At 47.6% G+C, this 25,822-nt stretch overlaps 2 protein-coding genes across 3 annotated transcripts; one reads left to right on the top strand and one right to left on the bottom strand.

Moving 5' to 3' along the window:
* Positions 1–2,453: 2,453 nt before the first annotated feature.
* Positions 2,454–14,651, bottom strand: DYRK3 (dual specificity tyrosine phosphorylation regulated kinase 3). Its single transcript, XM_088526908.1, has 3 exons — positions 14,508–14,651; positions 13,467–13,582; positions 2,454–5,646 (listed from the first exon to the last, which is right to left on the bottom strand). The coding sequence occupies exons 1-3, from the start codon at positions 14,548–14,550 to the stop codon at positions 4,075–4,077; spliced, it is 1,731 nt and encodes a 576-aa protein (XP_088383034.1). The 5' UTR covers positions 14,551–14,651; the 3' UTR covers positions 2,454–4,074.
* A 401-nt stretch (positions 14,652–15,052) lies between these two features.
* On the top strand, positions 15,053–23,081 carry EIF2D (eukaryotic translation initiation factor 2D). Of its 2 annotated transcripts, XM_088526906.1 has the most exons (15): positions 15,054–15,252; positions 15,920–16,110; positions 16,815–16,898; positions 18,743–18,833; positions 19,123–19,230; positions 19,651–19,931; positions 20,355–20,472; positions 20,805–20,850; positions 21,105–21,208; positions 21,397–21,555; positions 21,869–21,958; positions 22,064–22,159; positions 22,509–22,629; positions 22,725–22,899; positions 23,002–23,081. In XM_088526906.1, the coding sequence occupies exons 1-15, from the start codon at positions 15,197–15,199 to the stop codon at positions 23,070–23,072; spliced, it is 1,791 nt and encodes a 596-aa protein (XP_088383032.1). In that variant the 5' UTR covers positions 15,054–15,196; the 3' UTR covers positions 23,073–23,081. The 2 variants fall into 2 exon arrangements, with proteins under 2 accessions (XP_088383033.1, XP_088383032.1); XM_088526907.1 differs by lacking the exon at positions 16,815–16,898 and having other exon boundaries at positions 15,053–15,252.
* The last annotated feature ends 2,741 nt before the right edge of the window (positions 23,082–25,822 follow it).

The raw sequence follows: 25,822 nt of genomic DNA, 5'->3' as shown, positions 1-25,822 counted from the left end.
AGTGAGATAGCGGTAGCTTTACAACACCCAGGAAATGTTTCGCTGGAAACAAGTCCGATTTCCTCCAACTCTTGTCAAAAAGAAGGAACTAGTAAAGAGTTTAAAAAGTGGTAAATCTGGCATGCAGCAAGTGTGAAGGTTTGATGCCAGCTTTGGTGAGCGGCAGGGACCCACAGCTCCCGGTGCCCGACACGCAGATGGAGCTGCAGCTTTTCCCTTAGGAAAGTCTCTTGGTTTGGGACCCCAGCCGCTACCTTTCCGTATCATTTTGGCTCCTCGCTTCCACCACGGAATTACCCTTTGGCAGGCGGGGGATTTGCATCCATCATTTCAGCACAGCCCTCTGGGTGCAGCATCAGCCTTTTGCTTCTATGGCGAGGATTAGTAAGACATTGCTGGATCATCATGTATATGTTGCACAGCCAAAACAGCTATTAGTATCAAGAAAAAGAACTACAGTTTGCAGTGAATATCCCTTTAAAAAGGACCCTAGATTTATTTCAGAGGTAGTTTTAAAGAGGATGACCATTGCAAAGACCCTCTAATGATAAAATAGAAAAGCATTTTAAAGATTCCTACTTTTTAAGAAGTTGCAAATGCACCAAAGTCCTAGCAGGTCACAGTTCCTGTGAACAGCTTCAGATTGAGCAACACACCCACTCCTTCATAAAAACTGCCTCGAAACTTCCCGATTGCTTTGTTCTGAACTCTGCCGCTGCCAGAATTCGCATTCAAAGCGGGTCAGAAGGAAACCAAAGGCTGCAGCGGGGCAGCTGCTCGACGCGGAGGAGCCGCAGAGCCGATCGCAGCGTCAACGCGGAGCCCGTAGGGCCGCCCCGGCGCCTGGCCGCGACCCCGCGGCGCATAGTGCCAAAATACCCCCCGTGCCGACACACGGACAGGCAAGGAGGCAGCGGCCGCTCCGACGCGGAGCGGGAACGGCCGGGAAGCGCACCCGGACACCCACGGCGCCCTTATTCCCAGGAACTGCGCGGGAAGCGCAAGCATCGCAGGAAACTAAAAGTTCAAGCGACTTTAATAAAAGTCCTAGAAGGGTGACAGCGCTTTGGTGTAAACCCGAGGCATTTTTGCATGGTTTGTGCTACGTTTTGTGCTTTAAGTAACAGTAGAGCCTCGCTGGCAGACTAACAACCTGCAAAGCAGAGCTGCCACAAAAAGCAAAGCTATTCTCTTGCTGTTTGGTCAAGTTTAGGTTTATATTGCTTTTAACAAGCCACACAGTGCCACAAATAGCCAGATGGATGAATTTCTGGCGATTTGAGACCTCGTTAACATTGACCTTTCCAAAAATGAAGTAGAGCTGTGAGGTTCGGCTGTACCTTAGTCAAGCCAGCGCGGCTGCCACCTCTAAGTGACACTGTCCAATACTGTGTGTGACCGTGTCCAAGCCCTGTGCCACCTCCCGGGGCTTCAACATGCAAAGAACTTACACGGACGAGTCCCAGGCTTTCCCCCATGCACAAGACTTATTATCTCCTTTAAATTGTTCTCACGTGAGATTTATCGTCCCTTTCGAGTGGTTTCCTGGTCTGCAGGACTGGGAAACACTGTTCTTCGAAAGCAAAGATTTTACAAAGAAAAATGAGGCTTAACAAATGGAAGCAATGAGGAAATAGTCAACTGTGTTCGCTGCGGTTTGGGGCCATCCCTTCCCACATGGCTGAAACCCACACAGCACTGAGGTATGCAGAAGGCTGTTAGAAGGTACCTTATAGCAATCAATTCCCAATTCCTAGCGGAATAATTAAAGTTTAGCATTTGTTAGGTGAAAAAATATTTTGGAACCAGGAAAATATTCATTCTTGCCAAGAGACAGGCTGTTTTGCCTGCTGTTTGTGCAGCTCCTAGCACAAAGTCTCAGCAGCCCAGCCCTGCACAGCCCAGCACACAGGGTGCTCCTTCCTCCACCTCCTTCCTCATCCGACCAAGGCTCCTCCAAGCTCCTTCCTTCTCATTCCCCGGGCATGGTTCATGAAAGGGACACACAGGGAAGAGCACAGAGCAAAAAATGCTCTTAAAATGTGCCGCATCTATTAAAGAATGTATGGAATTCAGGGTATCTTTTGGCACTTCTATACAATTGGCTTCCCTGATTTTCCATTCAAATAGAATTTAACTGAGTCAAGTAAAAAGAGCATTGGTCGTGCATCATTAAGAAGTGAACCACAAACATACTGTACACGCTGGTCGTCTTGTGGCTGCACGGATAAAAGCTGGACTTCTATTTTAATACCATTACTCAGCTTACTGGATTGACACTGGTAAGGCAAAGTAACTTGGAAGAGTTAAATAAATAAGAATCTCGGTTTTAAACAACAGTCTTGGAAAGTTTGGAGCCTGGGCTCTTGAGCTCTGCCTTTCGGAGTTGTTTTAACACAGCACATCCCCAGAACTCAAATTAAACACAGCAGAGGAGAAAATGCAGCCCCATCTTCTCAGAACAAGGGTCTTATGTTGAACATTTGGTTGACTTAAGGATCACACAGATAATTCCTTTGATTGCATATACAGAGAGACTCCTAGTTTTGTCATTAAAAACCTGCAGCAGAGAAACTCATTAAATATAAAACCCTCTGTTCTTAAAAATTCTAAATTGTATTTAAAATTGTCTTCAAGCACCTGGCAACAGATCAGATGTTTCTGTAAATGAAGTTAAGCCATATGGCTCCAAGGAGAACAACCTGAGAGCTGTGCTGTTGTTATTACAGGTCACACCACTATTTTAGGTTCTTGGAAGATAAAGAGGAAATACAAGCTTATATACTTCAAGCATGCAAAAACTTAAGACATCTCTCTTTCAAATGCTTGAAGAGAAACAATTAGAAATAAAGCAATTCTTCCCATAGCATATTCTGATTTAGATCTACCTGTCTTCTGCACCTTATCAGTCCTTGCTGACATTTCACAGATCATGCTTGGATTTCAGAGGACTCTTCTAATTATTAGGCCTGTCCCACATATGGGTTCTAGTTGCAGTGCTGGCCCTTAAAACCTCACTTGTCTGACAGGGATGGTGTGTTGCATTTTTATGGAAAAAGCTCCATGTCATTCAGTGGCATTCACTCTAAACACACACGTACACGCACAAAAAAAATTAAATGACCAGAATCTCAAACAGGTACAAAGTAGCCTCTAGCATCAACAGTTTCTTTAAGTTCAACATTTCTGTTTTGGAAATGACACAGGGAAGGAAAAAAAAAATAGTAAAAAACACAACTAGCAAAACTGGATACTTAAATTCAAGCTCCAAATAAATACGTAATTAATTAATTAGCCCTGAACAAACTGGCCCATACTTGTAATGGGATGGGCCAGTTCTGATCTTTAATTCCCTTACTGGTTTTTCAGAGATTTTTAAGGGAAATAGCAAGTCTGCAGAAGTCGGAAGTTTTATGAAGATATACCATGTGTTTTGTGACATTTCTAGGCTCCTTTTAAATATCATACTGTGACATTTTGTCACCAAATTGCGCTGGTACCTATATCCTGTAGTATTTTTTTTTTTTAAGTCTCAGCCAGAATGCATGAGGGAAAAGCAGTGCAGAGAAAACAAAATCTTCAAACATTGAGCTGTTTTGCAAACAACTTGCTAATGCTTTACATTAACACATTTGTGCTTTTGATAATAGCTGTAAAATATCTCTCCAAAATAACGAGAGTTCACATGGGGATTGACTTAAAGAATTGATTTTAAAAATCAATTTTCCCTTGCCATCTTGTGCCAAAAAAATCTGTTGAACCGTCTTGATAAGAAATAGTCTGATTTCTAAACCAGCATTATTAAACAGCACATCTGCTAAAGTGGCATCTTACTCAAAGTAACAGATGTGCTGACTTATCAAGTAATGTAATATGCACCACATTGAAACTGAAAAAAAATTGATAGAAGTTAGCCCTTTAAATGTTTCTATTTTGATTGATTTTTTTTTATATTCAAGATTTAGCATTTAAAAAAGGTAAATCCATTAAAAACCTCTGCATTTAACTTCCTTACATGTTATTAACAAACAATTAAAACACAAGGTATGTATTCTGGAAATACATAATCCTCTATTAACTAACCAGTTTGGGTAGCACAGTACATAGAGGTATCCCGCCGTTGGAGTCGGCTGTTAAATTAGCCCTCAGCTTGTTTGCTACTCCAACCACCGGAGGCAACTTGGAACCTATTCCCGGGAAGGGAGCTGTGTAGTTAGGTGTCCGTTTGCTGGAGGTTTTGTCAGTGCTGGGTGGTTTGGGCGCTCGTTTACAAATCCAAGGGTGCCTCAAAGCTTGACTCGGCGTCATGCGCACGGTAGGATCCCAGCTGAGACATTCTTTGAGGAAGTCCACGAACAAGGGATCGTCGCAGCCTTTTAATGCTGTCACCCAGTCTTTGTTCCCTGGAGCACCGCGGAGCTTCCCCCTGCGCGAGCGGCTCCCGTTGAGGGTCACCCTGCCGTCCGCGTGCGTGGTCACCGTGCAGTAGCGAGGATGGCCCTTGGAGTTGATGAAGTTCTTGGCTCGCTTGGATTGATCCAGGAGCTTCTGCGGTGGCATTCCAAGCAGTTCCATCATACAAGCCAATTGGTCTCCCTCATCCTCGCCGGGAAAAAGAGGGTATCCAGTCAATAGCTCCACCAGAATGCAGCCAAAACTCCACATATCTATGGGCATCCCATAGCGGCTTCCCAGAATTACCTCGGGTGCCCTGTAAAAGCGAGACTGAATGTACGTGTAGACTCTTTGGTGCTCAAAACAGCTGGACCCAAAATCTATGACCTTGATTCCACTCCTCCCTTGCTGCTTGAGGAGGATGTTTTCTGGCTTCAAGTCACAGTGGATGATTTTGTTTCTATAGAGAGCATCCAAACACTGCAATATAGAGTGGGCAAACTTGCGCACCAGCTGGATGCTGAACCCCTGAAACTTATTTCTTTTAATCAGCTCGTACAGGTTCATACTCAGGAGTTCGAAGGTCATACAGATGTGGTTGCGAAAAGTGAAGCTTTCCAGCATGTGAATAACATTCATACTGCCAGTTTTATCCTGCTTCTTCAGATGCTCCAAAATCCGGATTTCTTCGGCAGCTTGGCGATGGAATCTCTTTTCGTTGCGAACCATCTTTAAGGCTAAGTGCTGGTGGAGTTTATGATCATAGACTTTAGCAACTTGCCCAAAACTGCCCTTTCCAATGATTTTGAGCACTTCATACCGGTAAGCAAGGTGGTCATGGGGCACATGAATATAGCTGCCTTGATCATCATCATAGCCTCCGTTGTTGGGGCCACCTATTACTCCTTGCCTCTTTTTTGCAGCTGGACCCACAAAATAAATTTCAGAAAAATTAAATATCTCTTGCTGCTCATAAGCAGATAACTGATGTTTGTACTGTTTGACAGCTTGTTCTGGAGCCTGGGAAACGGTTTTGTGCGCTTTTAAGGAACTGCCAGGACATTTAGAAGTGCTTAAACCATCTACATTTTTATCTTTTGTCAGGGAAGGAAGAGCTCTTTCTGTACTATTAATTCCTGCAGACTGCAGAGTGCTACTTCTTCTGTTGCCAGAGTCCTCAAATAATTGCTCAACTTTGACCTGGCTTCCAGTCAGAGGGTGATCCTTCATTGCAACTTTGTGGCTATTAACCTAGAGATGGGAAAACAACAAATAAGCTTCCTGTTATCTTTTACAGTAGGAACCAAGAATAACAACCAATAGGACATAAAACAAGAGCTGTAACACCAGCACATTTTGCTTTTCTACTAGGAATGAACATAAAATGCTGGATTCATTCCCTAAATTAACTCATGTTACAAGAGCAGTAATCAATGGGTATGCAAGGAGAATACAACTTACTCGACCAAGAATATATATAAACGCGGTGTATTTTTGAGTCCATAAAGGGTAAACCCTCAGCAGTGGCCCAGGCAAGGGCACACTACCTATCCCGGCCGGAATGCACGCAGCCTGAAAACAGCCGGGGGAGCAGCTAAGTTTAGCTTTAAGTGTGGGTGCAGAAAACACAACCGCCAACAGATGCAGTTTGCACCTGTCTGAAACACGCAGCATAACACGGATTGCTGGAGAAGTGTTGGGAATATCGCAAAGACAGCAGTGCCAAAGGAAGACAAGCAAATGACAGCAAGTGACACAAAGACGGAGTAACCAAGAAGCAGAAGGATGACAAACCAGGACAAGACTGAAAAAACAAACAATCACAAAGCAGAAAACACCCGCAGCACCAGCAAGCACACTACAGAAAACACATTGTTTACAGCACTGTATCCACGACTCCCTTTTACAAGCTTGACAGCTGAATTATTGTATTTGAGAATAGACTTAGAAACTAAATAATCAAAAATATGTTTTACCACTCTCAAAGTTTGAGTAACAGCTGCCTCTTACCATCATATTTTATTTAGACTTGAAATTAATGTATCAAGAATATAAAAAATGAGCAAAGCACTATGCAAGTTTTCAACCTTGTTATTTTCACAGACTGAATTCCTACAATTCTGTTCCTTACTTGTGGCTGCAGCTATTCCCCCTTTTCAACCCAGTGACCCTCCACACTGACAGACAGCGAGAGGTGTTATTTTATCCCATGCAGCACTGAAGAGGCCATGGCTAGTGTAGCAACATCTGTTTTCCATTCTGGCCTTTAATCTAAAAATAAAGATTTGAGACACATGCCAAACCAAAACTCTGGAAACTGAAATAGCTACACAGGAATTGAGCAAAAGAAAAAAAAAAACTGTAGCTCCACAGGAATAAAATTGAATTCCTTTTTAGTTACATACAGTCCAACATCACAGCACACTCGGTAAATAAGGGAAGTGATAATTCTTGCCAAAGACAACCACGCACCTCTCTTTCAAGAGTCCATTTGTTGGTGCTGCCCTGAAACACCCGCTCTTGCTCAGCAGCCCAGCAAACAGGCACTTCCCGCAAGGCTGTCCCAGACCAACGGGGTCCAGGCCATCCAAAACTTAACGAGTCCCCCCGCTCGGAGCGGTATCAATGCAGACACAGAGCACACTGCAAGGGACGAGCCCTTCCAGAAACTCAAAGGAAAACAAACCACCAAAAAGCACTCGCCCGTCCCACGCAACAAGAAACACACCACACCTCCACCCTGGGAACTTGGATAAACACCTTTTTCTTCGGGTCTGGCTGAAACGCCGAGATAAGGACGACGTGCGTGTTTTGAGAGCTCGCTGAAAGTCTGTTCACATTAAACAGACACAGAGAGTAGGTTTACAAATAAACAGAGAACATAAGCATGGAACAAGGTTCATATTTGTTTGGTTTATAAAGTTGGGGTGGGAGGAGGAGGAAAAAAAAAAAGCCTGTCCCTATGGAATAAGTCTTACTTCCATCTTTGAAATCAAGACTTGATATTGTCACTATGTGGGTTTCAATTTTATGCACAACAGAAGCAGCTTTTTATCATTGTACGTGCTGAATAAACACGAGTACACATTTGCAGACAACTGTCCTGACGGAGAACATCTCCACAGCAGTTTATATCAGCAAGGCCTCTGTGAAGAAGCCTCTTGTAGCTGAATGAATGAATTAAGCACCAAGACTTCAAAAATGCAGTATGTACCACATTAATCCTGCTTACATAAATATTTTACAAGTGTTAACAGTGTCATGGATTCTAGCGACATGATAGAGTCCCAAAGTCGCTCTTATTCTGACTTCTTAAATCATAGAATCATAGAATCATAGAATGCTTAGGGTTGGAAGGGACCTCTAGAGATCATCTAGTCCAACCCCCCTGCATACGCAGGGACACCTAGAGCACGTGGCACAGGACTGCATCCAAGCGGGTTTTGAAGATCTCCAGAGAAGGAGACTCCACAACCTCTCTGGGCAGCCTGTTCCAGTGCTCTGTCACCCTCACTGTTAAGAAATTTTTCCTTAAGTTCCTATGGAATTTTTGATGTTTCAGTTTCCGGCCATTTCCTCTAGTCCTATCAGTGGCCACCACTGAAAAGAGACCATCCCCGTCCTCTGCACTCCCTCCCTTGAGGTATTTATATACACTGATTAGATCCCCTCTCAGCCTTCTCTTCTCCAGGCTGAACAGGCCCAGCTCCCTCAGCCTCTCCTCATAGGGCAGATGTTCCAGGCCCCTGATCATCCTTGTAGCCCTGCGCTGGACTCTCTCCAGCAGCTCCACATCCCTCTTGTACTGTGGAGCCCAGAACTGGACACAATACTCCAGATGTGGCCTCACCAGGGCTGAGTAGAGGGGCAGGATCACCTCCCTCGACCTGCTGGAGACGCTCTTCTTAATGCAGCCCAGGATCCCATTGGCCTTCTTGGCCACGAGGGCACACTGCTGCCTCATGGTCAACTTGTCGTCCACCATGACACCCAGGTCTTTCTCCGCAGAGCTGCTCTCCAGAAGGTCGGTTCCCAGCCTGTACTGGTGTCTGGGGTTATTCCTCCCCAGGTGCAGGACCTTGCACTTGGCCTTGTTGAATTGCATGAGGTTTTTCACCGCCCAGTTGTCCAGTCTGTCCAGGTCCCTCTGGATGGCAGCACAGCCCTCTGGGGTATCGGCTACTCCTCCCAGTTTGGTATCATCAGCAAACTTGCTGAGGGAGCACTCTGTGCCTTCATCCAGGTCATTGATGAATAAATTGAACAGGACTGGACCAAGGACTGACCCCTGGGGGACCCCACTAGCCACAGGCCTCCAACTAGACTCTGCACCGCTGATCACCACTCTCTGGGCCCTGCCATCCAGCCAGTTCCTAATCCATCTCACTGTCCACTCATCTATCCCACACTTCCGGAGCTTGCCCAGGAGGATGTTGTGAGGGACGGTGTCAAAAGCCTTGGTGAAGTCGAGATAGACGACATCCACCGCTCTCCCCTCGTCTATCCAGCTGGTCATTTCATCATAGAAGGCTACCAGGTTAGTCAGGCAAGATTTTCCCTTGGTGAATCCATGCTGACTACTCTTGAGCACCTTCTTGTCCTCCATGTGCCTGGAGACAACGGCCAGTATGAGCCGTTCCATCACTTTTCCGGGGACGGAGGTGAGGCTGACTGGCCTGTAGTTGCCTGGGTCCTCCTTCTTGCCTTTTTTGAAGACTGGCGTGACATTGGCCTTCTTCCAGTCTTCCGGCACCTCCCCTGTTCTCCAGGATCTTTCAAAGATGATGGAGAGCGGCTTAGCTATGGCATCTGCCAGCTCCCGCAGCACTCTGGGGTGCATCCCATCAGGGCCCATGGATTTTTGGGTATCGAGGTTCCTTAGATGCTCTCTGACCCAATCTTCCTCTACCCAGGGCAAGTCTTCCTCTCCACCAGCTTCTTCTCTTGCCTCTAGGGCCTGGGTCTCTAAAGGGCTGCCCTTGGTAAACACCGAAGCAAAGAAGGCATTGAGCAACTCTGCTTTTTCTGTGTTATTTGTAACCAAGGTGCCCATCCCGTCCTCCAGCGGACCCACGTTTTCCCTGATCTTCCTTTTGCTGTTAATGTATTTGAAGAATTTTTTTTTGTTATTTTTAACGTCCCTTGCCAGCTTGCCTTCCAGACGTGCCTTAGCTTTCCTTGTCGCATCTCTGCACTCCCTGACTACGTTCCTGTATTTCTCCCAGGGGGCCTGTCCTTTTTTCCACATTCTGTATACCGCTGCCTTCTGCTTGAGCATTGCCACAAGCTCCCGGCTCATCCACGCAGGTCGCCTGCCCCCTCTGCCTCCCTTCCTACACACAGGGATGCACTGTTGCTGGACGTGGAGAAAGTGCCGCTTGAAAACTAACCAGCTCTCTTGGGCCCCCCTGCCTTCTAGAGCACTAGCCCATGGGATTCTACCGAGGAGGTCTCTGAAGAGGCTAAAGTTGGCCCTCCTGAAGTCCATCGTCGCAAGGCTACTTACAGCCCTGCCTCCTCCTCGCTGAATCGTGAACTCCACCAACTCATGGTCACTGCAGCCGAGGCTACCCCCCACCTTCACATCTCCTACTAGGCCCTCCCTATTTGATAGCACGAGGTCCAGTAGCCCACCTCTCCTCGTCGGCTCCTCCACAACCTGCGTCAAAAAGTTATCGTCGACGCTCTGCAGGAACCTCCAGGACTGCTTATGCCTGGCTGTGTTGTCCTCCCAGTTGATGTCGGGGTAGTTGAAGTCCCCCATGAGAACCAGGGCCTGTGACCGTGAGGCAACATCCAGCTGCCTATAGAAGGCCTCATCAACCTCCTCGTCTTGGTCAGGTGGCCGGTAGCAGACACCCACCACAGTGTCTCCCACATTAGCCTGCCCTCTAATCCTTACCCACAAGCTCTCAACTCGCTCATCCTCGACTCCCAGGTTGAGCTCCATGCATTCCAGTTGCTCTCTCACATAAAGAGCAACTCCACCACCTCGCCTTCCCAGCCTGTCCTTCCTAAAGAGCACATAGCCTTCCATGGCAGCGCTCCAGTCATGCGAGCTATCCCACCACGTCTCTGTGATTCCGATGAGATCATGACGCTGGGACCGCACACAGATCTCCAGTTCATCCTGCTTATTCCCCATGCTTCGCGCATTGGTATACAGGCATTTCAGGGAAGCAACAGAGGCCACAGGTTTCCCAGGAGGGGTGAAAGAGGACCCTCTGTGATCATTTCCTACCCTCACTTCCCCACTACCATACTCCCGCTGGATGCCATCTGACCTGGGCTGTGCGGTACTGCTTGCCGCGTCAGTGTGCCACTCCCCTTCCCCCTTCTTGCCTAGTTTAAAGCCCTCCTAACCAGGTTGGCCAGCCTTTTTGCAAAGAGACGTGTGCCCCTCTTGCTAAGATGAGTACCATCGTTCCCCACTAGCTGTTGGTCATCAAACAGAGACCCATGGTCGTAGAAGCCGAAACCCTGTTGCCAGGTCCAGCGGCGCAGCCAGTTGTTAAGCTGCCATATTCGCCTTCTCCTCCTTGAGTCCATTCCCCTCGTTGGCAGAATGGAGGAGAACACCACCTGGGCACCTGTACCTTTGATGGCCATCCCTAGGGCTCTGAAGTCTTGCTTGACGTCCCTCATTTTCCCCATGGCATCATTAGCACCCACATGAATCAATAGTAGAGGATAATAGTCCGACTCCTGAACAATTCTTGGGAGCCTTTCTGTGATATCCTTTATTTTGGCCCCAGGTAAGCAGCAGACCTCTCTGGATGAGGGGTCCGGTCTACATATCGGTGCCTCCGTGCCCTGCAGCGTGGAGTCACCCACGACGATCACCCGCCGCTTCTTCCGGGTGCTCCTTCTCACTTTAGGGGGAGCAGCCTTGCTGCATGGATTAGACTGCCCCTGTGTAGAGATCCCCTTAGACGGGCCTTGGTTCAAGGCCTCCTCTATCTGATTGACATGTTCCAGGGCCTCGTACCTGTTGAACGTGGTCACCGGTGGAGGTGAGGTGGGCTGTGGAGGGGATCTTCTGCCACCTCGAGTGGGGACCCGTTTCCATTGTTGGTCGTCCCTGGAAACTGTTAAGTCCACCCCCTCTACCCTAGGGCAAGAGGGCACTGGACTTTCTGACTGAATTGGGGAGTTCTGAGGGTAGCTTCCCTGGGAAGACTGCAGGATGCAGCTCCACCAGTCGATTTCCCTTTCGCATTCCCTGATGGCCCTCAGTCGTTCTACCTCCTCCTTTAGCTCCGCCACCAGGCTGAGCAGGTCATCCACCTGCTCACACCTGAGGCAGGCTGTGCTTTCGCCACTCCCCGGTAACATGGAGAGGCCCAGGCATTCCCCGCAGCCAGCAGCCTGGACCGCTGCATGTTTCTGTGGCGGTTCAGTCTGGGTCGCCACAGTCTTCCTGGCGGAAGCTCTCTGCCGAGTGGAGACCATGTCTTTACCTGACCCTTACTCCCTGACCCCTGCCCACACCTCCTGCCTGCGCAAACTGCCGCGCTAACTGCCGCGCCACGCCCTCCCTGGCGCGCCACGCTCTGTTTGCCCGCTCTGTTCGCCGCGCTCCTGGTCGCTCGCGCTCCCTGGGGGCAGCTTTTGAATTCCCGCCTGCCCTGCCGGCTCCGCCCGCGCTGAGTCAGAGCCGCCTCTGGCCGGGAGCTCAGCACTGCCCGCACGGGGGTCGGCGCTGGGGCTGCCTCTCGCTCTGTTGTTCGCCTCTAGACAAGGAGCTCCGGGACGAGCGTCCGCTCCAGAGCCCTTCCCTTCGAGATCTGAGCCAAAAAGGCAGTTTCACAGCTTTTAAATTCCCGCCTGCCCTGCCGGCTCCGCCCGCGCTGAGTCAGAGCCGCCTCTGGCCGGGAGCTCAGCACTGCCCGCACGGGGGTCGGCGCTGGGGCTGCCTCTCGCTCTGTTGTTCGCCTCTAGACAAGGAGCTCCGGGACGAGCGTCCGCTCCAGAGCCCTTCCCTTCGAGATCTGAGCCAAAAAGGCAGTTTCACAGCTTTTAAATTCCCGCCTGCCCTGCCGGCTCCGCCCGCGCTGAGTCAGAGCCGCCTCTGGCCGGGAGCTCAGCACTGCCCGCACGGGGGTCGGCGCTGGGGCTGCCTCTCGCTCTGTTGTTCGCCTCTAGACAAGGAGCTCCGGGACGAGCGTCCGCTCCAGAGCCCTTCCCTTCGAGATCTGAGCCAAAAAGGCAGTTTCACAGCTTTTAAATTCCCGCCTGCCCTGCCGGCTCCGCCCGCGCTGAGTCAGAGCCGCCTCTGGCCGGGAGCTCAGCACTGCCCGCACGGGGGTCGGCGCTGGGGCTGCCTCTCGCTCTGTTGTTCGCCTCTAGACAAGGAGCTCCGGGACGAGCGTCCGCTCCAGAGCCCTTCCCATCGAGATCGAAATACAAAAGAAATTTGTGATTCCACTTCCCCTGAATTATTTCTTAATAAAAAAAAAAAACACCGGGATTGTATCTCAAACCTGATTCAACAGGTACAAGTAGTGAGTACCAGAACACGACCATAACACACAACTATAGATCAATCTTAATTTGAATGCAGAAAGGCTTCATGAAAAGCAAGTTGATTTCTGGGCAACATCAGCCTTCTTTCATCAGCTTGCTTTCACAAATCAAGGGCTGCCAGGTTATTTTCTTGATAAACTTGCTATTAGCTGTCAAGAAATGACTGACAAGCTAAGTGGCAACCCTGTTGAAGCTTTTCACTGCCTTTTTTTATATACACAGTTCACTTAAACACTGCACCTTAGGACTTTAAAAAAAGTGATATAGTAGAACATTTCAACAACCTGTAAAATAATTTTCTTGACTCAAATATGAGCAGAGGACAATAAAGTAGGATTTCTAATGCTACGCAGCAAGTTCTGTGCTGAACACAATACCACATTCTTTTTAAGCCTACAAAAGGCAAGCATGTCAATAAGCTATCACACAGCTGCAACACCCCCATTCTATTATTTTACTGTGTACAGTGAAATATATGATTATTTGGCTATCTTCTATGCCAGTCAACACAATATGAAGACCCAGAAGACCTTTAAAATACTCACATTAGATCTTCCAAAGGAAGGGAGTCCTGAGGGGCTCTGTTCTTCATTTGTAGACTCTTGGTACCTAACCTGATCTATCCTCATATAGGAGTCATATAATCCATCTGCAAATCTGCCTGGAAGTGTCCCATATAGAAACTGATTAGTCACAACCATTCATACACTGGCACAATAACTTAAAATGCTAAAAGTGCATCTCACATCACACAGTTTGCTCAGCAAAACCTGCAGCTTCCATTCATTTAGTAATTAAAAAATAATCCTTCAAGTTTAACTTGGGCATTAAGTTTGTATTTTACCACAAAACAGCACAAATCTTTTTGCAAATCTCCACTTACTTCTCTTTTAATCTGGGGCATTTTTATTAACTTTTGCGCTGCAGATTTTTTCCCAGGAAACATTAACCCATACGCTCCCTTCCCCCCGCTCCCCACTTTAAGCAGGATAATCCCAAACTAGCCTCATTTACAGCTACAACAATAAAATTAAAAAGCATGCAGTTAAATACTTGAGAGAGTTACCCTTTAAAGCAGCTTAGCTTTATAAAAACGATATGGGGGAAATCAGAAGGAGCAGCTTAGCTTTATAAAAATGATATGGGGGAGAGGAGCGGGGATGTGTGGAGTGAAGCCACAGGAGGGTCCCGGAACAGCCTTTCCTGGGGATCCCACACCAGGAATGGGCTGTTCTGAGGGACAGAACAACCTGTTCTGAGGTTTTTTTTTTTCCCCTTCACCCATTTTAACGCCCCTGCTACAAAACAAAACCCTCGCCGCTTCCCCGCCGTTGCCCCAGCCACGGCCTCGGCAGAATTATTTCACGAATTATTTCCGCAGCCGCCACCGACAGCGGCCTCGCCGTTCGCTAATTACTAATTGCTCATTAACGACCGCGGCCTCGGGGAGCAACAAGCGGTTTCTCCCAAGCCGCGGGACGAGGCGCGTGCTCAGCCCCCGGCCGGCCCGGTGCCGCGGGCTGCCCCAGCCGAGCGGAGCCGGGGCGGATTTTGGGGCTCAACCGAGGGGAACCTGCCGGGCCCACCTGCGCTGAGGGGCGCCTCGGGCTTCCTGCCCAGCAGCATCATGGCGGGGGGGTGGCGGCCGGCGGGCCGCGCGCCCCATCCCCCTTCGCGCCGCCGCTGCCGCCGCCGCTGCTGCTGCTCCTCTTCCTCCTCGCCGCCCCGCCGGGCCTGGCCGGGCGCCGCCGCTCCGCTTTCCAGCGCGGCCCCCGAGCGAGCTGCGCTGCTCCCGGCCGGGCTGCGCGGCTGCCGGCGGCGCCTCTGGGCCCGGCCCGGCGGCAGCGGCGGCGGCGGCAGCGGGGCCCGCCCGTTGCCACGGGAACCGGCCCCTCCCTCCCGGCGCATGCGCGGCGGCGCCCGCTGGGCCGTGACGCCACGGTGGGGCGGGGTTACGTCAGCGGGGGTGGGGCTTGCCGAGATGGGGCGGGGCTTGCAGCGCCTGGGGGTGGGGCTTGCTGAGCGGGCGCTGCGTGGCGGCCGCCTCCCCCCACGACTGACAGAAAACCTCGTTGCAAAAAATGCATTAAAAATAATAATAATAACAAAAAAAAAATGGCCCCGAGCGCCCTCGTCAGGGTGTAGCCGCGCACAGGGCTTGCCTGCCCGTTTCCCCCCGGCCCAGGCCGGGCCGCGCCGGCGGGGCGGCGGTTTCCAGCCGGACGCTTTGCGGCGGGGAGCGCGGCATGGCGGCGCCGGCGGGCTGAGCGCCGCCATGTTCGCCAAGGCGCTCAGGGTGAGGGCCAGCTCCGCCATCAAGGGCTCGGACCGGTGAGTGCCCCGCGGCCCCGCGCGGAGCGGCGCGGAGCGGCCCCGGCGCCTTCCCCGCCGCGAGACCCCGCCGGGCGCGCGCCGACCCGGCGGGTTTCTAGCGCAGATCGCTGAAATCCAGGCCATCCCGGTGCAGAAATCACCAGAAAGCGCCCCAAAACCGCCCGATTCCCACAGCGAGACGGGGCCACGCAGCGAGGAGCACAGGAGCCTTGGAGCGGGGCAGCTTCTCCCCTTGTTTGTGCCAAAACAGCGTCACTCTTCTAAGCCTAAAACAGTTTCTCTCCCTTTTTTCTTTTTGGCTTGGAGGTGCGACCATAATTGAGCTGTTTTTTAAGTGACTTTTGACGTCAAGGGCAAGGTCTGGGGCTGCCCGGTTTGTGCTCGAGTTTTGGGGCAGTTTTTGAAGTTAGTGACAAACCAGCGACAGCCGCCACGAGCAGGCGCTTCGGGAGGGAGAGCAGGACAAGCCTGTTTCTCCCCACACTATCCCAGCGCGCGACTCTTTCATGTGCAAACCCAGACACAAACGCTTCAAATTAGCTTCTCTGGGAGGAAAAATACAATGGAAATGGGAATCTCGTGAATAACCAAAAAGCAGAAGCTGGTGATTATTGAGGAGGTGGTCTATATGGTTTTGTAACACAGCCGTGATTTATCTTCGCAGGAGAAAACTCCGGACCGATGTTGCAGCGGCTTTTCCTAACCTCAGTACTGAACAACTGACAGAGTTTATTCCAAACAAAGAGGAACTTAATGTCATCAAAATACACACTCACAAAGGCGAGGCCGTTACTGTTTATGCAAACAACAAGAACCCAGTTCTGTTTGAAATTGAAAAAGCTCTGTATCCAACAGGTACGGGAAGTGGATTAAAGGAATTCTCCCTCCCTCTTTACCTTTTGGACTCCAACCCTTTCCCCCCAATTGTGCTTGTGTTTTAAGTGCTTGTATGTGTCCCCTCACCATAGCATCTTCACAGTAATGTATTTATGCTCCCAACATCTGTGTAAATCCAGCAGGACTTCTGGATTCTTTGTGCTAGAAGGAAATTGAGATGCTGAGAGGTGACAGGGTCCAAGAATGTCTGGGAAACGAGTCTTGTGAGTCATAGATTAGTGGTGTCCTAGCCCCTTTTCCCTTTTTGTCCAGTAACTGCAAGCTGTAATTGCTAGAAGCGTGATGTTCACTTCTAGGCATCCTTGGAATTAGGCAACAAATTGTTCTGGTACTCTGCTCTTCCCCCTATTCCTTCCCCCAACACACCCAGCAATTCTTCCCCTAGCTCAAAGTGTCCCTGATTTAAGGAAAATAATACAAAATATCTGTAATATATCATTTACAATAATCCATGGAAGCTTGAATTCATTGGCAGTTTTTCTTCTTCGCATATACTAGTTATTTTAGAATTGTTCTGACTTCAGATTTATTGAATACCTGAGTGGCAGAATAGTATTTAACTGTGGTTAGTACTACACTGCTTAGTCTTAGAAATGACAAGAGGCAACAGCTAGAGAAGTTTTTGGTGATGCATCTTTAAATTTGCTTCTGTTTTGGGACAGTGTACACTCTGTGGGCCTATCCGGATCTTCTCCCTGCTTTTTCAACATGGCCCCCAGTGCTACAGAAACTTGCAGGAGGAGCAGGTAGGAGAACTAAAACTTTGTTATGTTGCACGGTAAAAAGCAGTCGTCTTTGGAAATTGGTATTCCACAACACAGCTTTTGTGATGCTCTCTGTCCCAGAGTCAAAAATGTACTTGAAACAAATAACAGGAAAGGTTCATTTTTCACAAAGTATTTCTTGTTGATCTCCCAAAGGGAATATAAATTAGCAGTAGGTAAGTTTGTGAATGAAACAAAGTATGTCAAGGTTTTTAAATGAATTCCTCTGTTCTGAGAGACTCAGATTTGGAATATCTTCCCAGGGTGTGAATTTGAGTAACAACTCTGAACTGGGACAATGAACTATCTGTGTTGCTGGTTTGGGTTTATTATAACTCATCTTGGGCAGCTGAGTTCATCTGCTGCTACCTTGCTTCTCTGTCAATTCAGAGGTGAGCTGGTTTATTCCATGGATAATGAGTAAATTGTGGATTGTGCAGGTGAGGTTGGATTTGAATTCCTGGATTACTAGCTCTACAATTTAGTTATGGGCCAACACTAATAGGAAAGTCCATTTTCTGGAGGCTGCTTTGGATGCAGTTCAGACTCATGATAGTCAGGCTTTTATCAACTGAAATTGCAGAACTGCTCAACCAGCAGCAGATTAAATTTCAGCCACTGTGGCCTTCGTCCGTAAATGGAAGCGTACGTGTAGAAAGAGATGTCCTTCTTTCCATGACAAAATATCTAGAGTGTAAGTGCTCAAGTCCCTCTGTTCACTTTGCTCCTAGCGAAATAAAGCGGGTGAGTGCGTAGATGCGGTAAACATCTGAGCAAGCCCTGCTGCTGACTTGCACTGACCTGTTTTCTGGGGGAAAATAAAAAAGGAAAGTCCTAAAGGGGGAAGGAGGTTGATGAAAGGGCTGCTGGTCATTCATCTCCCTTGGCAACCAGGCTACCTCTGGGAAGATGCAGAGATAAGGAGCTCCCTACGACACAATGGCCAGGAGAGGAAGAGAGGAGCAGGAAAAAGCAGCAGAGTTTCCAGCCCTGCAGCGCAGGGAAAGTGAAGGGAATTAGGGGAGCACTGCCTTAAGAGGAGCAATCACAAGGCACTGCTGCTCTCAGCTGTCTGTTCTGTTAATGCAAGTAGCTCCTGCCTTCCCTGGTTATTTACGTGCTTACCCTGATATGTTGAGGTCTTTAGGTGGTTTCTGTCCCTAGAGGTGGGGACCCTGGTTGCGATTGCAGCCTGCTTTCTAGATTTGCTGGAAGCAGTTGTCATAGCAGGTAGAAGGGAAAAATATTGTTGCCTGTTTCAGTATGCACATGAAAATCCATGATAACTGAGAAAAAAAAGCGAGATACCCTCAAAACCAAAGCACAGAGCACAGGTCTGTCCACGAGGCTGCAAACTGCAGCCAGTTGTAGCTGCTCTGAGGGAGGTCAGGTTCTCTTAACATAACTCAGTGATAATGTGATGCTCTACATCAGGCATAGAAAACTCCTTTACTCACGTGGCCATCCATTCATCCCAGCTCTGGAAGGCAGAAGGAAGCACACAAGGAGTCTTTCTGTTTCTGTGCAGCTTAGCAAGGAGATGGTTAAGGCTCTTTCTTCCTGCCTCCGGGCCTGCCAGGTGAGGATGGAGCATTGAGCTCTGCTGCTGTCCTTGGGGACGTCTCAGCACCCTCCTGCATCAGCCCCCTTGCTCCACAGCTTGGAGACAAGAACTCCCACCTTCCAGGCAGGAACCTGGGCATGCTGAGCTATTGAAAGGCTTGTGTTCTTGCCAAGGGAGGGTGGCCGAATCTTTCTTCGGTAGCTGCTTTCCTCCTGCTCGTTGAAGCTGAATGCTAAGTGCTCGTTGCTGTGTTCTCTCCCAGATCTGATGCTGCCCGGAGTCGCAGTGCCATCTTCTGGCTTCCCCCAGGTGGAGCGGGGCACGCTCTGCGCCGTCACCCTCTTGGGAAACAGGTACACGGGGCTCCTTATTCAGGGGCTTTTCCCAGAAGCTGATAATGAAAGTGCTTTTTAAAGGACGACCCTGGGGATTTTGAGGAAATAAAGGCAAGCCTGTTCCCTTGCATTTAATGCAGAGTAGACTTAAACAGGGTTGAAAATTCTGCAGAAAAAGAATTCAGTTAAGTTTCTCTGTAAAAATAGCTTTTATCGTGGCTGTATGTGACAGAAGCACAGCCAGTGCTTGTCCAAGAAGCACAGGGTATTTGCAGTGTCCTGCTATGATGCTCTCTTCTTTCCCCAGAGCTCCAGTAGCAGTTGGAGTTGCCAATATGTCCAGCACGGAGATGCTTGCTGCTGGAATGAAAGGGAAGGGGTTTGCCATACTGCATACCTACATGGATCATCTCTGGTAGGTGTATATCCAGGTGCACCTGGATAATTTGCTTGATTTAGTTCCTTCGACTTGAATATAATCGTTACAGATACAAAGCGACACATCCCTGGTGCTTCGATTTCAAAATATCTGCCCGTTCTATTAAAACGGCACACTGAAATGATTTTGCTTGAAAGGAGGCAACTTTGTGAGTCTCAACCAAAGAAATGAGTTGTTCTACATTTCAGTTTGACCAGTTTGCTCAGTTTTAACTTAGATTCATGGGGAACATACCGATTTCGGAGGAAGGTGAAAGAAAATAAGTTTTGTAGTTTTGAGAATGCAGAAGATTTATGCAGCTGCTCATGTCTTTTATCAGAGGATATTTATTCATTGTCCCATGAGTTTAGAAGCAGTATACAGAAAGCTATTTTATGCTTTTTTCTTCCTTTTTAGGGAATTAGGTGACAAATCTTCTCCTCCTACCTTAGCTCCTTCAGTAGCAGATCCTGCTGAAAAGGAGAGTGCTGAAGATGAGGAAGAGCAAGAGCCTGTGGTCAACTGCACGGCTGACCCGTTGCAGCACGTGGACATCGCTGATCTGAGCCTGAAGGAGCAAGACAGCCGTGCAAGACTGATGGGCAAAGAAGAACTCAGTGAGAACAGAGCTCCAGAAAGAGCTGAAGAGGACACTGCAGAGGTTCAGCAGGAAGCTGAGGACAGCAGGACCCCACAAGGTATTTTTGCAGACTGACAGAACCACATTACAGCTCTTCTGTTTGCTGAAGCCAGTGTCCATGATCCCGATTACTTCCCTGGAAGACATTTTTTATCATAGTGGTAGTTTCATGGTCCAGAGTGTAACCTGCCTGTGGTGTGATGGCTGTTACTTCATGTGCAGAATATCTGGGACTAAGCCTGCCCCAAATGTGCAAAACAGCAAAATTGGGTTGAGAATGTGCAATTTTTGTCTCTTGGTCTTGTTCTGTAACTCTTGGATGTAGAGTTAAAGAGATATTTGACTTTTTAGTAAAAGATAGAAATCAAAATGAAAGCTGTGAAAGCAATCTGAAGTGTATCATTCTTGAGAACACTTCCTTGTCCGTATGGAAGGACAGAATACTTACTATGCTTTTTGCTTGTTTGTTTTTTTCCTGCAGAGCAAATGGATGAATTATTTAACCAGTGCTTTTTTCATGCTTTAAAATGCAAAGTAAAGAAGTCAGATCTTCCTCTACTGACCAGCACATTTCTCCGCAGCCATATGTTCTCATGCTGGTATGTGGTAAGAAGAGTATCTTTGTATAGTGTGGTTTTGTCCTTAAAAATGTGGAATAAGCATGTGATATTTGGGATGAAGTTTTTGACTCAAAAGTTAAAATCAGTTTTTATCTAAGGCTGTCTAAGATTTTGCTCACTCTCACAGTATTTGATGTGGGAACATCAGCGCTAGTTTCATTTATCATGGTCTGCCTAAGAGCTTTTTGAATTAATTCTTTCTCTGTGATTCCTGTTTCTGCTGTTCAGAAAATTTTAGCCTAAGCAGCGAGATACAAGAGGAAATGTAGGGCAACCACTAACCAAATAACGTTTTAAAAATCTATCTATAGCCCTGCTGGACAACAGCTGGACATAAAGAAATCAAGCTATAAGAAGGTAAGATCTCTCTCTCTCTTTTCTTTTTTTTTGCATTAATTTAAATAAAAATGGAAGGAGAGAAAAAGCTTCAGGTGAAAGCTTACATGACAGAGGCATTAGCTATTCCTTAGCAACTGCTGTTTAGAGAAGCTGGTGGCAGGGAGAGCTGCCTTATTTATTAATTTTCTGACTTTAAAAAGCCTTTAAAAGCACAAGAAGTGGAATTTCCTATGCCTAGTTTTCTCCACACTTATGATTGCTCCTTCATTCAGTTCTCCAAATTCCTGCAATGTATGCAGCATCAGAAGATCTTACAAGTGAAGGAGCTGAGCAAAGGTGTGGAGAGCATTGTGGAAGTGGACTGGAAACATCCAGAGTAAGTAGAAGATTATAATCTTTAAGAGGGTCATTAGTCTTTAAAAGGAAGGAGAGAAATCAGGTATTTCTAGCTCTAGTATCTATACTGTACTTGATCTCCCTTTCTGAATAGCACGGTGAATGTAAGTCATAAGTTTCATTCCTTTCACTTACGGTAATTTTAATTACCAGTAATTATCGTTTCAGCCTTAAAACATTTACGGTACCTGAAGGGTTTTCTTCGGTTGCTGCTGCCCAAGAGAGCAAGGCTGAAGACAGAGAACAATCTTACCATGCTCCTGAAATCATCCCGCTCTACGGCGTCTCGGCAAAAATGATCCCGCTCTTCCAGGAATCTGGACACAGGTGAGCACTCCAAAAGTAAGATAAAACCATGGTGAGGTGAAGAGGCAACAGAACCATTGCTGCTGCTGCCACGTTTGCAGGTTGGGCAGCCTAACCATTAGTCTGCAGGGGGATAGCCCTGTAATGCTACCAGGAAGGGCAATAGCAAAAAGAAGGTTTTCAAGAGGGTGCCTGGGTGATTGGAAGAGCTCGGTGGCCTCATTGAGTTGTTGCTGCTGAATGTAGCAGGAGTGATTGCTCTCTCTTTTCTGCTTAGCGAGTCTAACCAACATCTGTTTCTTAATGTAGTAATTAGGTTGCTTTTTCCTTCCAGAAAAGGCAGCATCCTGTCAAGCAGCGAGGTGAGAAACATCGTCATTAACTATGTGAAGGCTAATGAGTTGGTTGATGAGACAAACAAGAAGTAAGTAGATGTGACAGTTGTTCTACCACGTTTCCACATGAGATGTTGATAGTAGAGTTGAAAAATGAACTTGCTTGTGCCTAACACACTGTTTTTCTGTTGTAGCTTTGTAAAGGTGAATGCCATTTTGTGTGACTGCCTGCTAGATAAATCAGAACAAGATGAAATCACAAACCTGAAGTGGGATGACCTCCTGAGCAGGTGACCTTTCCAACGTACTCTTTACGTAGATTTATTGCATGTGATTCAAAGCCCATATTATCAGAACTATGGAAGTTGTTACTTCCTACGGGTAAAATAAAAATACTTCCACATTTATTGGTATTCAGGCTGACTACTAAAGTTGTTTTTCCTCTTTACCATTTAAAAAAAAGATTTTAAAAGGAGAGTAGCTTTTGCTGAATTTTAAACTGCAGTCACTTCATTGGCCTATCTGAACAATATTTAACTCAGTTAAAGATGGTTTTCATTGACAAGAATCAAACTGTAAAATCTTACCAGTAATGATCTAAGTGAAAAGCAGGTAACATCCTCTATAAACTTCTTTCAGGTGTCTTGAACGACTGCAGCCCTTACACCAGGTGACGTTTTTTGGACAAGAACCCATTGTGAGGAAAGGAAACATTGAGCCCATCAGCATAACCATAGCACAGAGATCATCAAATAAGAAGGTAAAGACAAAATTTAAATGATGGGTTTTGAGCTTGTTTTTCTGAGCTGAGCCACATACAGCAGTGACATTGGTGATAATTATTACAACCTGCAGGTGACAATTATCAAGAACCTTGAGCTCTATGGTCTAGACCCACAGTGTGTTGCCAACATCCTGCAACAGAGGGTACAGGCCAGTGCCACGATCACCCCAGTACCAGGAACAAAAGACAGAGTTCAGGTCCAGATCCAAGGCAATCAAATCCACCATCTGGCCAAGATGCTGCTAGGTAAGTTCCTTCTAGAACCAGGCCAGGACTGCTTATAGCAAGATACAAGGTTACTTAAACTCCAAATATTTACCTGAAATGAACTCTTTTTTTATATTGCAGAAGAATACCAGCTACCTCGGAAATATATTCAAGGCCTTGAGAAGGCTCCAAAGCTTGGCCGGAAAAAATAGGAGAAAAACCTAGTGTAAGAATTAATGAGATCTCATTATTTATAAAAGTGTTGTGCCTACAGATCAAGAATAATATACAGGTCCCATTCATGCAAGGACAAGTCGTGGACTTTTGTAATGTCTGGAATTGATCCAATTAATAATATTGCTCTAGCTGTCCATTTTTCATAAAAATAAAAGACGGGGGAAAAAACAAAAAGTGTCATCCTTGTATTCACTTCTAGGATGGATTTCTGCTTTAGGCTTAATACATGAAAGTACCACAGGAGGGCGCCAGATGAATAAGTTAGAAGAGATTCATTGATTTACTGACAGTTTTATTTTCTTTGTCTGTTACACTGTGCATCTGAACAAGTAATTTCAGAACCTTCAAAAAAGCCGCAAGTGAGACATTTTTTAAAAATGAGCCGCAAGTGAGACATTTTTTAAAATGCCACTGAATTACTAGGGAGTAGTAAAAATAAATTACAGCATTGCAAAAATGCATTTCACTTTGCCATAGAAGCTTTACTATTCCATTCTATACACATTATTTTACATGTTTTACAATAAACAGGAAAAATAAATTCACACAAACTAGGCAACACACACCATACTAACCAAAGGCACTGCCAACAGTATTTTGCGCTTAAGGAAGGGGGCAACTCTCCTATCCTAGACTTGTGCCTTGGCACAGGTCAACTGACTGCTGAGATTTTGAGGTTCACGGTTACCTATTCTTCAAATGCCCCATGTCTTCAAAAAAAGAAGAAAAAAAACAAAAACAAAAGAAACAGCCCTCCCCTTTGCAGGAGGTTTTCAGCAGCATTCACGGTAATTGCGTAAGAAGCCATGCCTTCTACCAGATGTCTAAGACATGCTGGGTTCTAGGAAGGGAAAGGGAAACACCAAAACTCTGGTAGAAAACAACGAAAAAGAAACCCTTACAAGTTTTAGCCAGAAAACTAAGGAGTTTAAAAACAAGCTTCTGGATCTTGCTTCTCAGAACCAATGGCAGTTTTTGCAGTGTTGTTCCTCTTGACTGAACAGAAATATTTATACAGTGCTTGTGAGAGCCAAAGCGCTAGATGAATGTTATTTAAATCACTTCACAAGTGCGCAGTGAAGTAATATGGATTCTTACAAAGGGGCAAACACGGCCCCAGAGCATGAAAAATTACTGCTCTCCTTGGGCTGCTGCCACGTTGCTGAAGGTCGTCGGGGTGGAGGTGACAGCACCGCGGGGAGGCCCTTCCTGCACCCCTGGCTAAAGCCTGAGCTGGGCCGAGCTCGCACCAAGCGGCATTTGTGCCACCGAGGGGCTCGAGGTGATGCAGTTGCTCTCTCAGGTTAATGAACAGAAGTTACAAACAACTCAAGTATAAATCTGAAAAAAAAAATATCCCAAACAGTCACCTTGAAGGAAGGAGGAGACAGGTCCTTGTCCCTCCGTGGAGGAAAGCGGCCTCATGCCAACAGTGCTTCAGGTGCTGGGGTGTCAGGGACCGATGAGGCCTCCAGACCTCAGCCCTGTTCCAACTTCCTCCTGGGCCCAAATGTAAAGTTTTTACATGTAAGGAGGGAAAAAAAAAAAAAAAAAAAAAAAAAAAAAAAGGCACTGAGGTAAATTTTAGACTCTTCGAAGTTGTCTGTCCTGCCCGGGAGCCCGTTCCCTCCTTTCCCATTTCACAGGTGAAACCATGGCAGTCCCTGTGGCGAGTTCAGGGAGACACTTGGGCCACCAAGGCCGCATGCAGGCGCTCCCCAAGGCCCACGCGGACACGGCTCGTTTTAACGCTCCCTTTGCCGTTCCGCGCTGCCACAGCCTGCGTGCACAGCGGGAAGAGCTGCTTGTTTCGCTCCCCTGGCTCCAAACCCCACACAGGACCTTCCCGGGCACGCAGCAAGGGCAGCGATCCAGCGGGATCCGCTCCGGATGGCACCGGCAGAGCCGGGCTCCAAACAGGGATGGGGGGAGAGCACCACGAGGAGGAGAGGTACCAGGAGCAAACGCGGTTTAAGAGGAGGAAAGCGAGGCCAAGAGCTCCCTCCCTCTTCGCAGCGCTCCGCTCTCCCCAACCTGTGCATAGCACAAGAGCAATTGGCCTCGTGAAAAGGGAGGTTTCCTGGATTAGTCTTAGATCCGCATTGCTAAATGGTCGCTACCAAACCATTCTCCCACATTCCAACCATCATCTTTGACACTTTTCAAACAGATTTTTTTTAAAACACTGGTCCCAATTCCTACAAAGTAGGAAACCAGTAAAACATAGGCTTGCTAAGCTTAGCATTGGGGATATTTGCTTTAATTTGCCTTCAAAACTTTTTTCTTAATTAAAAATCTAATAAGGGTAAAAATAGATGACTTTTTTTTTTTTTTTTAACTAGATTTCGATCATACTTAGTCAAAGAGTGCTGTGTTGTTGCAGCCACCTTGGCATCATGACCTTACGTGTCACTTGTGAGCTTAGCGCGGCACAGGAGCCTGTTTGGCCCCGGTTACCGCTGCGGCACCCCCGTGGTTTGGTGCAACCACCTCCTCCACCTTATCCGCTGCTTCCTGCGCTCCGCTTGCGACACGGGAGGCCTCTGCCCAGGGACGCTCGCGGCCGCGGAGCCGGCCCCGGCCACGCGAGCGGAGCCGCGGGTGACCTGCCCAAGGCCAGTAGCTGTTCCTGGCGGTTCGACGCTCAGCATTTCCGTGACGTTCCTTCACCCCGCGGTTCGGGGGAAACCCCAAAGTCACCCAGCAGCGTGTGGGTTTGCTGAGG

The sequence above is a fragment of the Tinamus guttatus genome, unplaced genomic scaffold, assembly GCF_059628265.1.
Source record: "Tinamus guttatus ecotype Peru unplaced genomic scaffold, ASM5962826v1 Tinamus_guttatus_pri_ptg000259l, whole genome shotgun sequence".
Taxonomy (NCBI): domain Eukaryota; kingdom Metazoa; phylum Chordata; class Aves; order Tinamiformes; family Tinamidae; genus Tinamus; species Tinamus guttatus.
This window is presented reverse-complemented; position numbering and strand designations above follow the sequence as displayed.

What these genes read in the sequence shown, in the direction of transcription:
- EIF2D (XM_088526906.1), top strand. Translation starts at nt 15,197, where the DNA reads ATGTTCGCCAAGGCGCTCAGGGTGAGGGCCAGCTCCGCCATCAAGGGC. An exon ending in GAAACTTGCAGGAGGAGCAG is followed by an intron (nt 16,899 to 18,742) that starts GTAGGAGAACTA and finishes GTTCTCTCCCAG; the next exon opens with ATCTGATGCTGCCCGGAGTC. An exon ending in GTTGATGAGACAAACAAGAA is followed by an intron (nt 21,959 to 22,063) that starts GTAAGTAGATGT and finishes TTTCTGTTGTAG; the next exon opens with CTTTGTAAAGGTGAATGCCA.
- DYRK3 (XM_088526908.1), bottom strand. Translation starts at nt 14,550, where the DNA reads ATGATGCTGCTGGGCAGGAAGCCCGAGGCGCCCCTCAGCGCAG. An exon ending in CGAGGCGCCCCTCAGCGCAG is followed by an intron (nt 13,583 to 14,507) that starts GTGGGCCCGGCA and finishes GGACACTTCCAG; the next exon opens with GCAGATTTGCAGATGGATTA. An exon ending in CTTCCTTTGGAAGATCTAAT is followed by an intron (nt 5,647 to 13,466) that starts GTGAGTATTTTA and finishes TCCCATCTCTAG; the next exon opens with GTTAATAGCCACAAAGTTGC.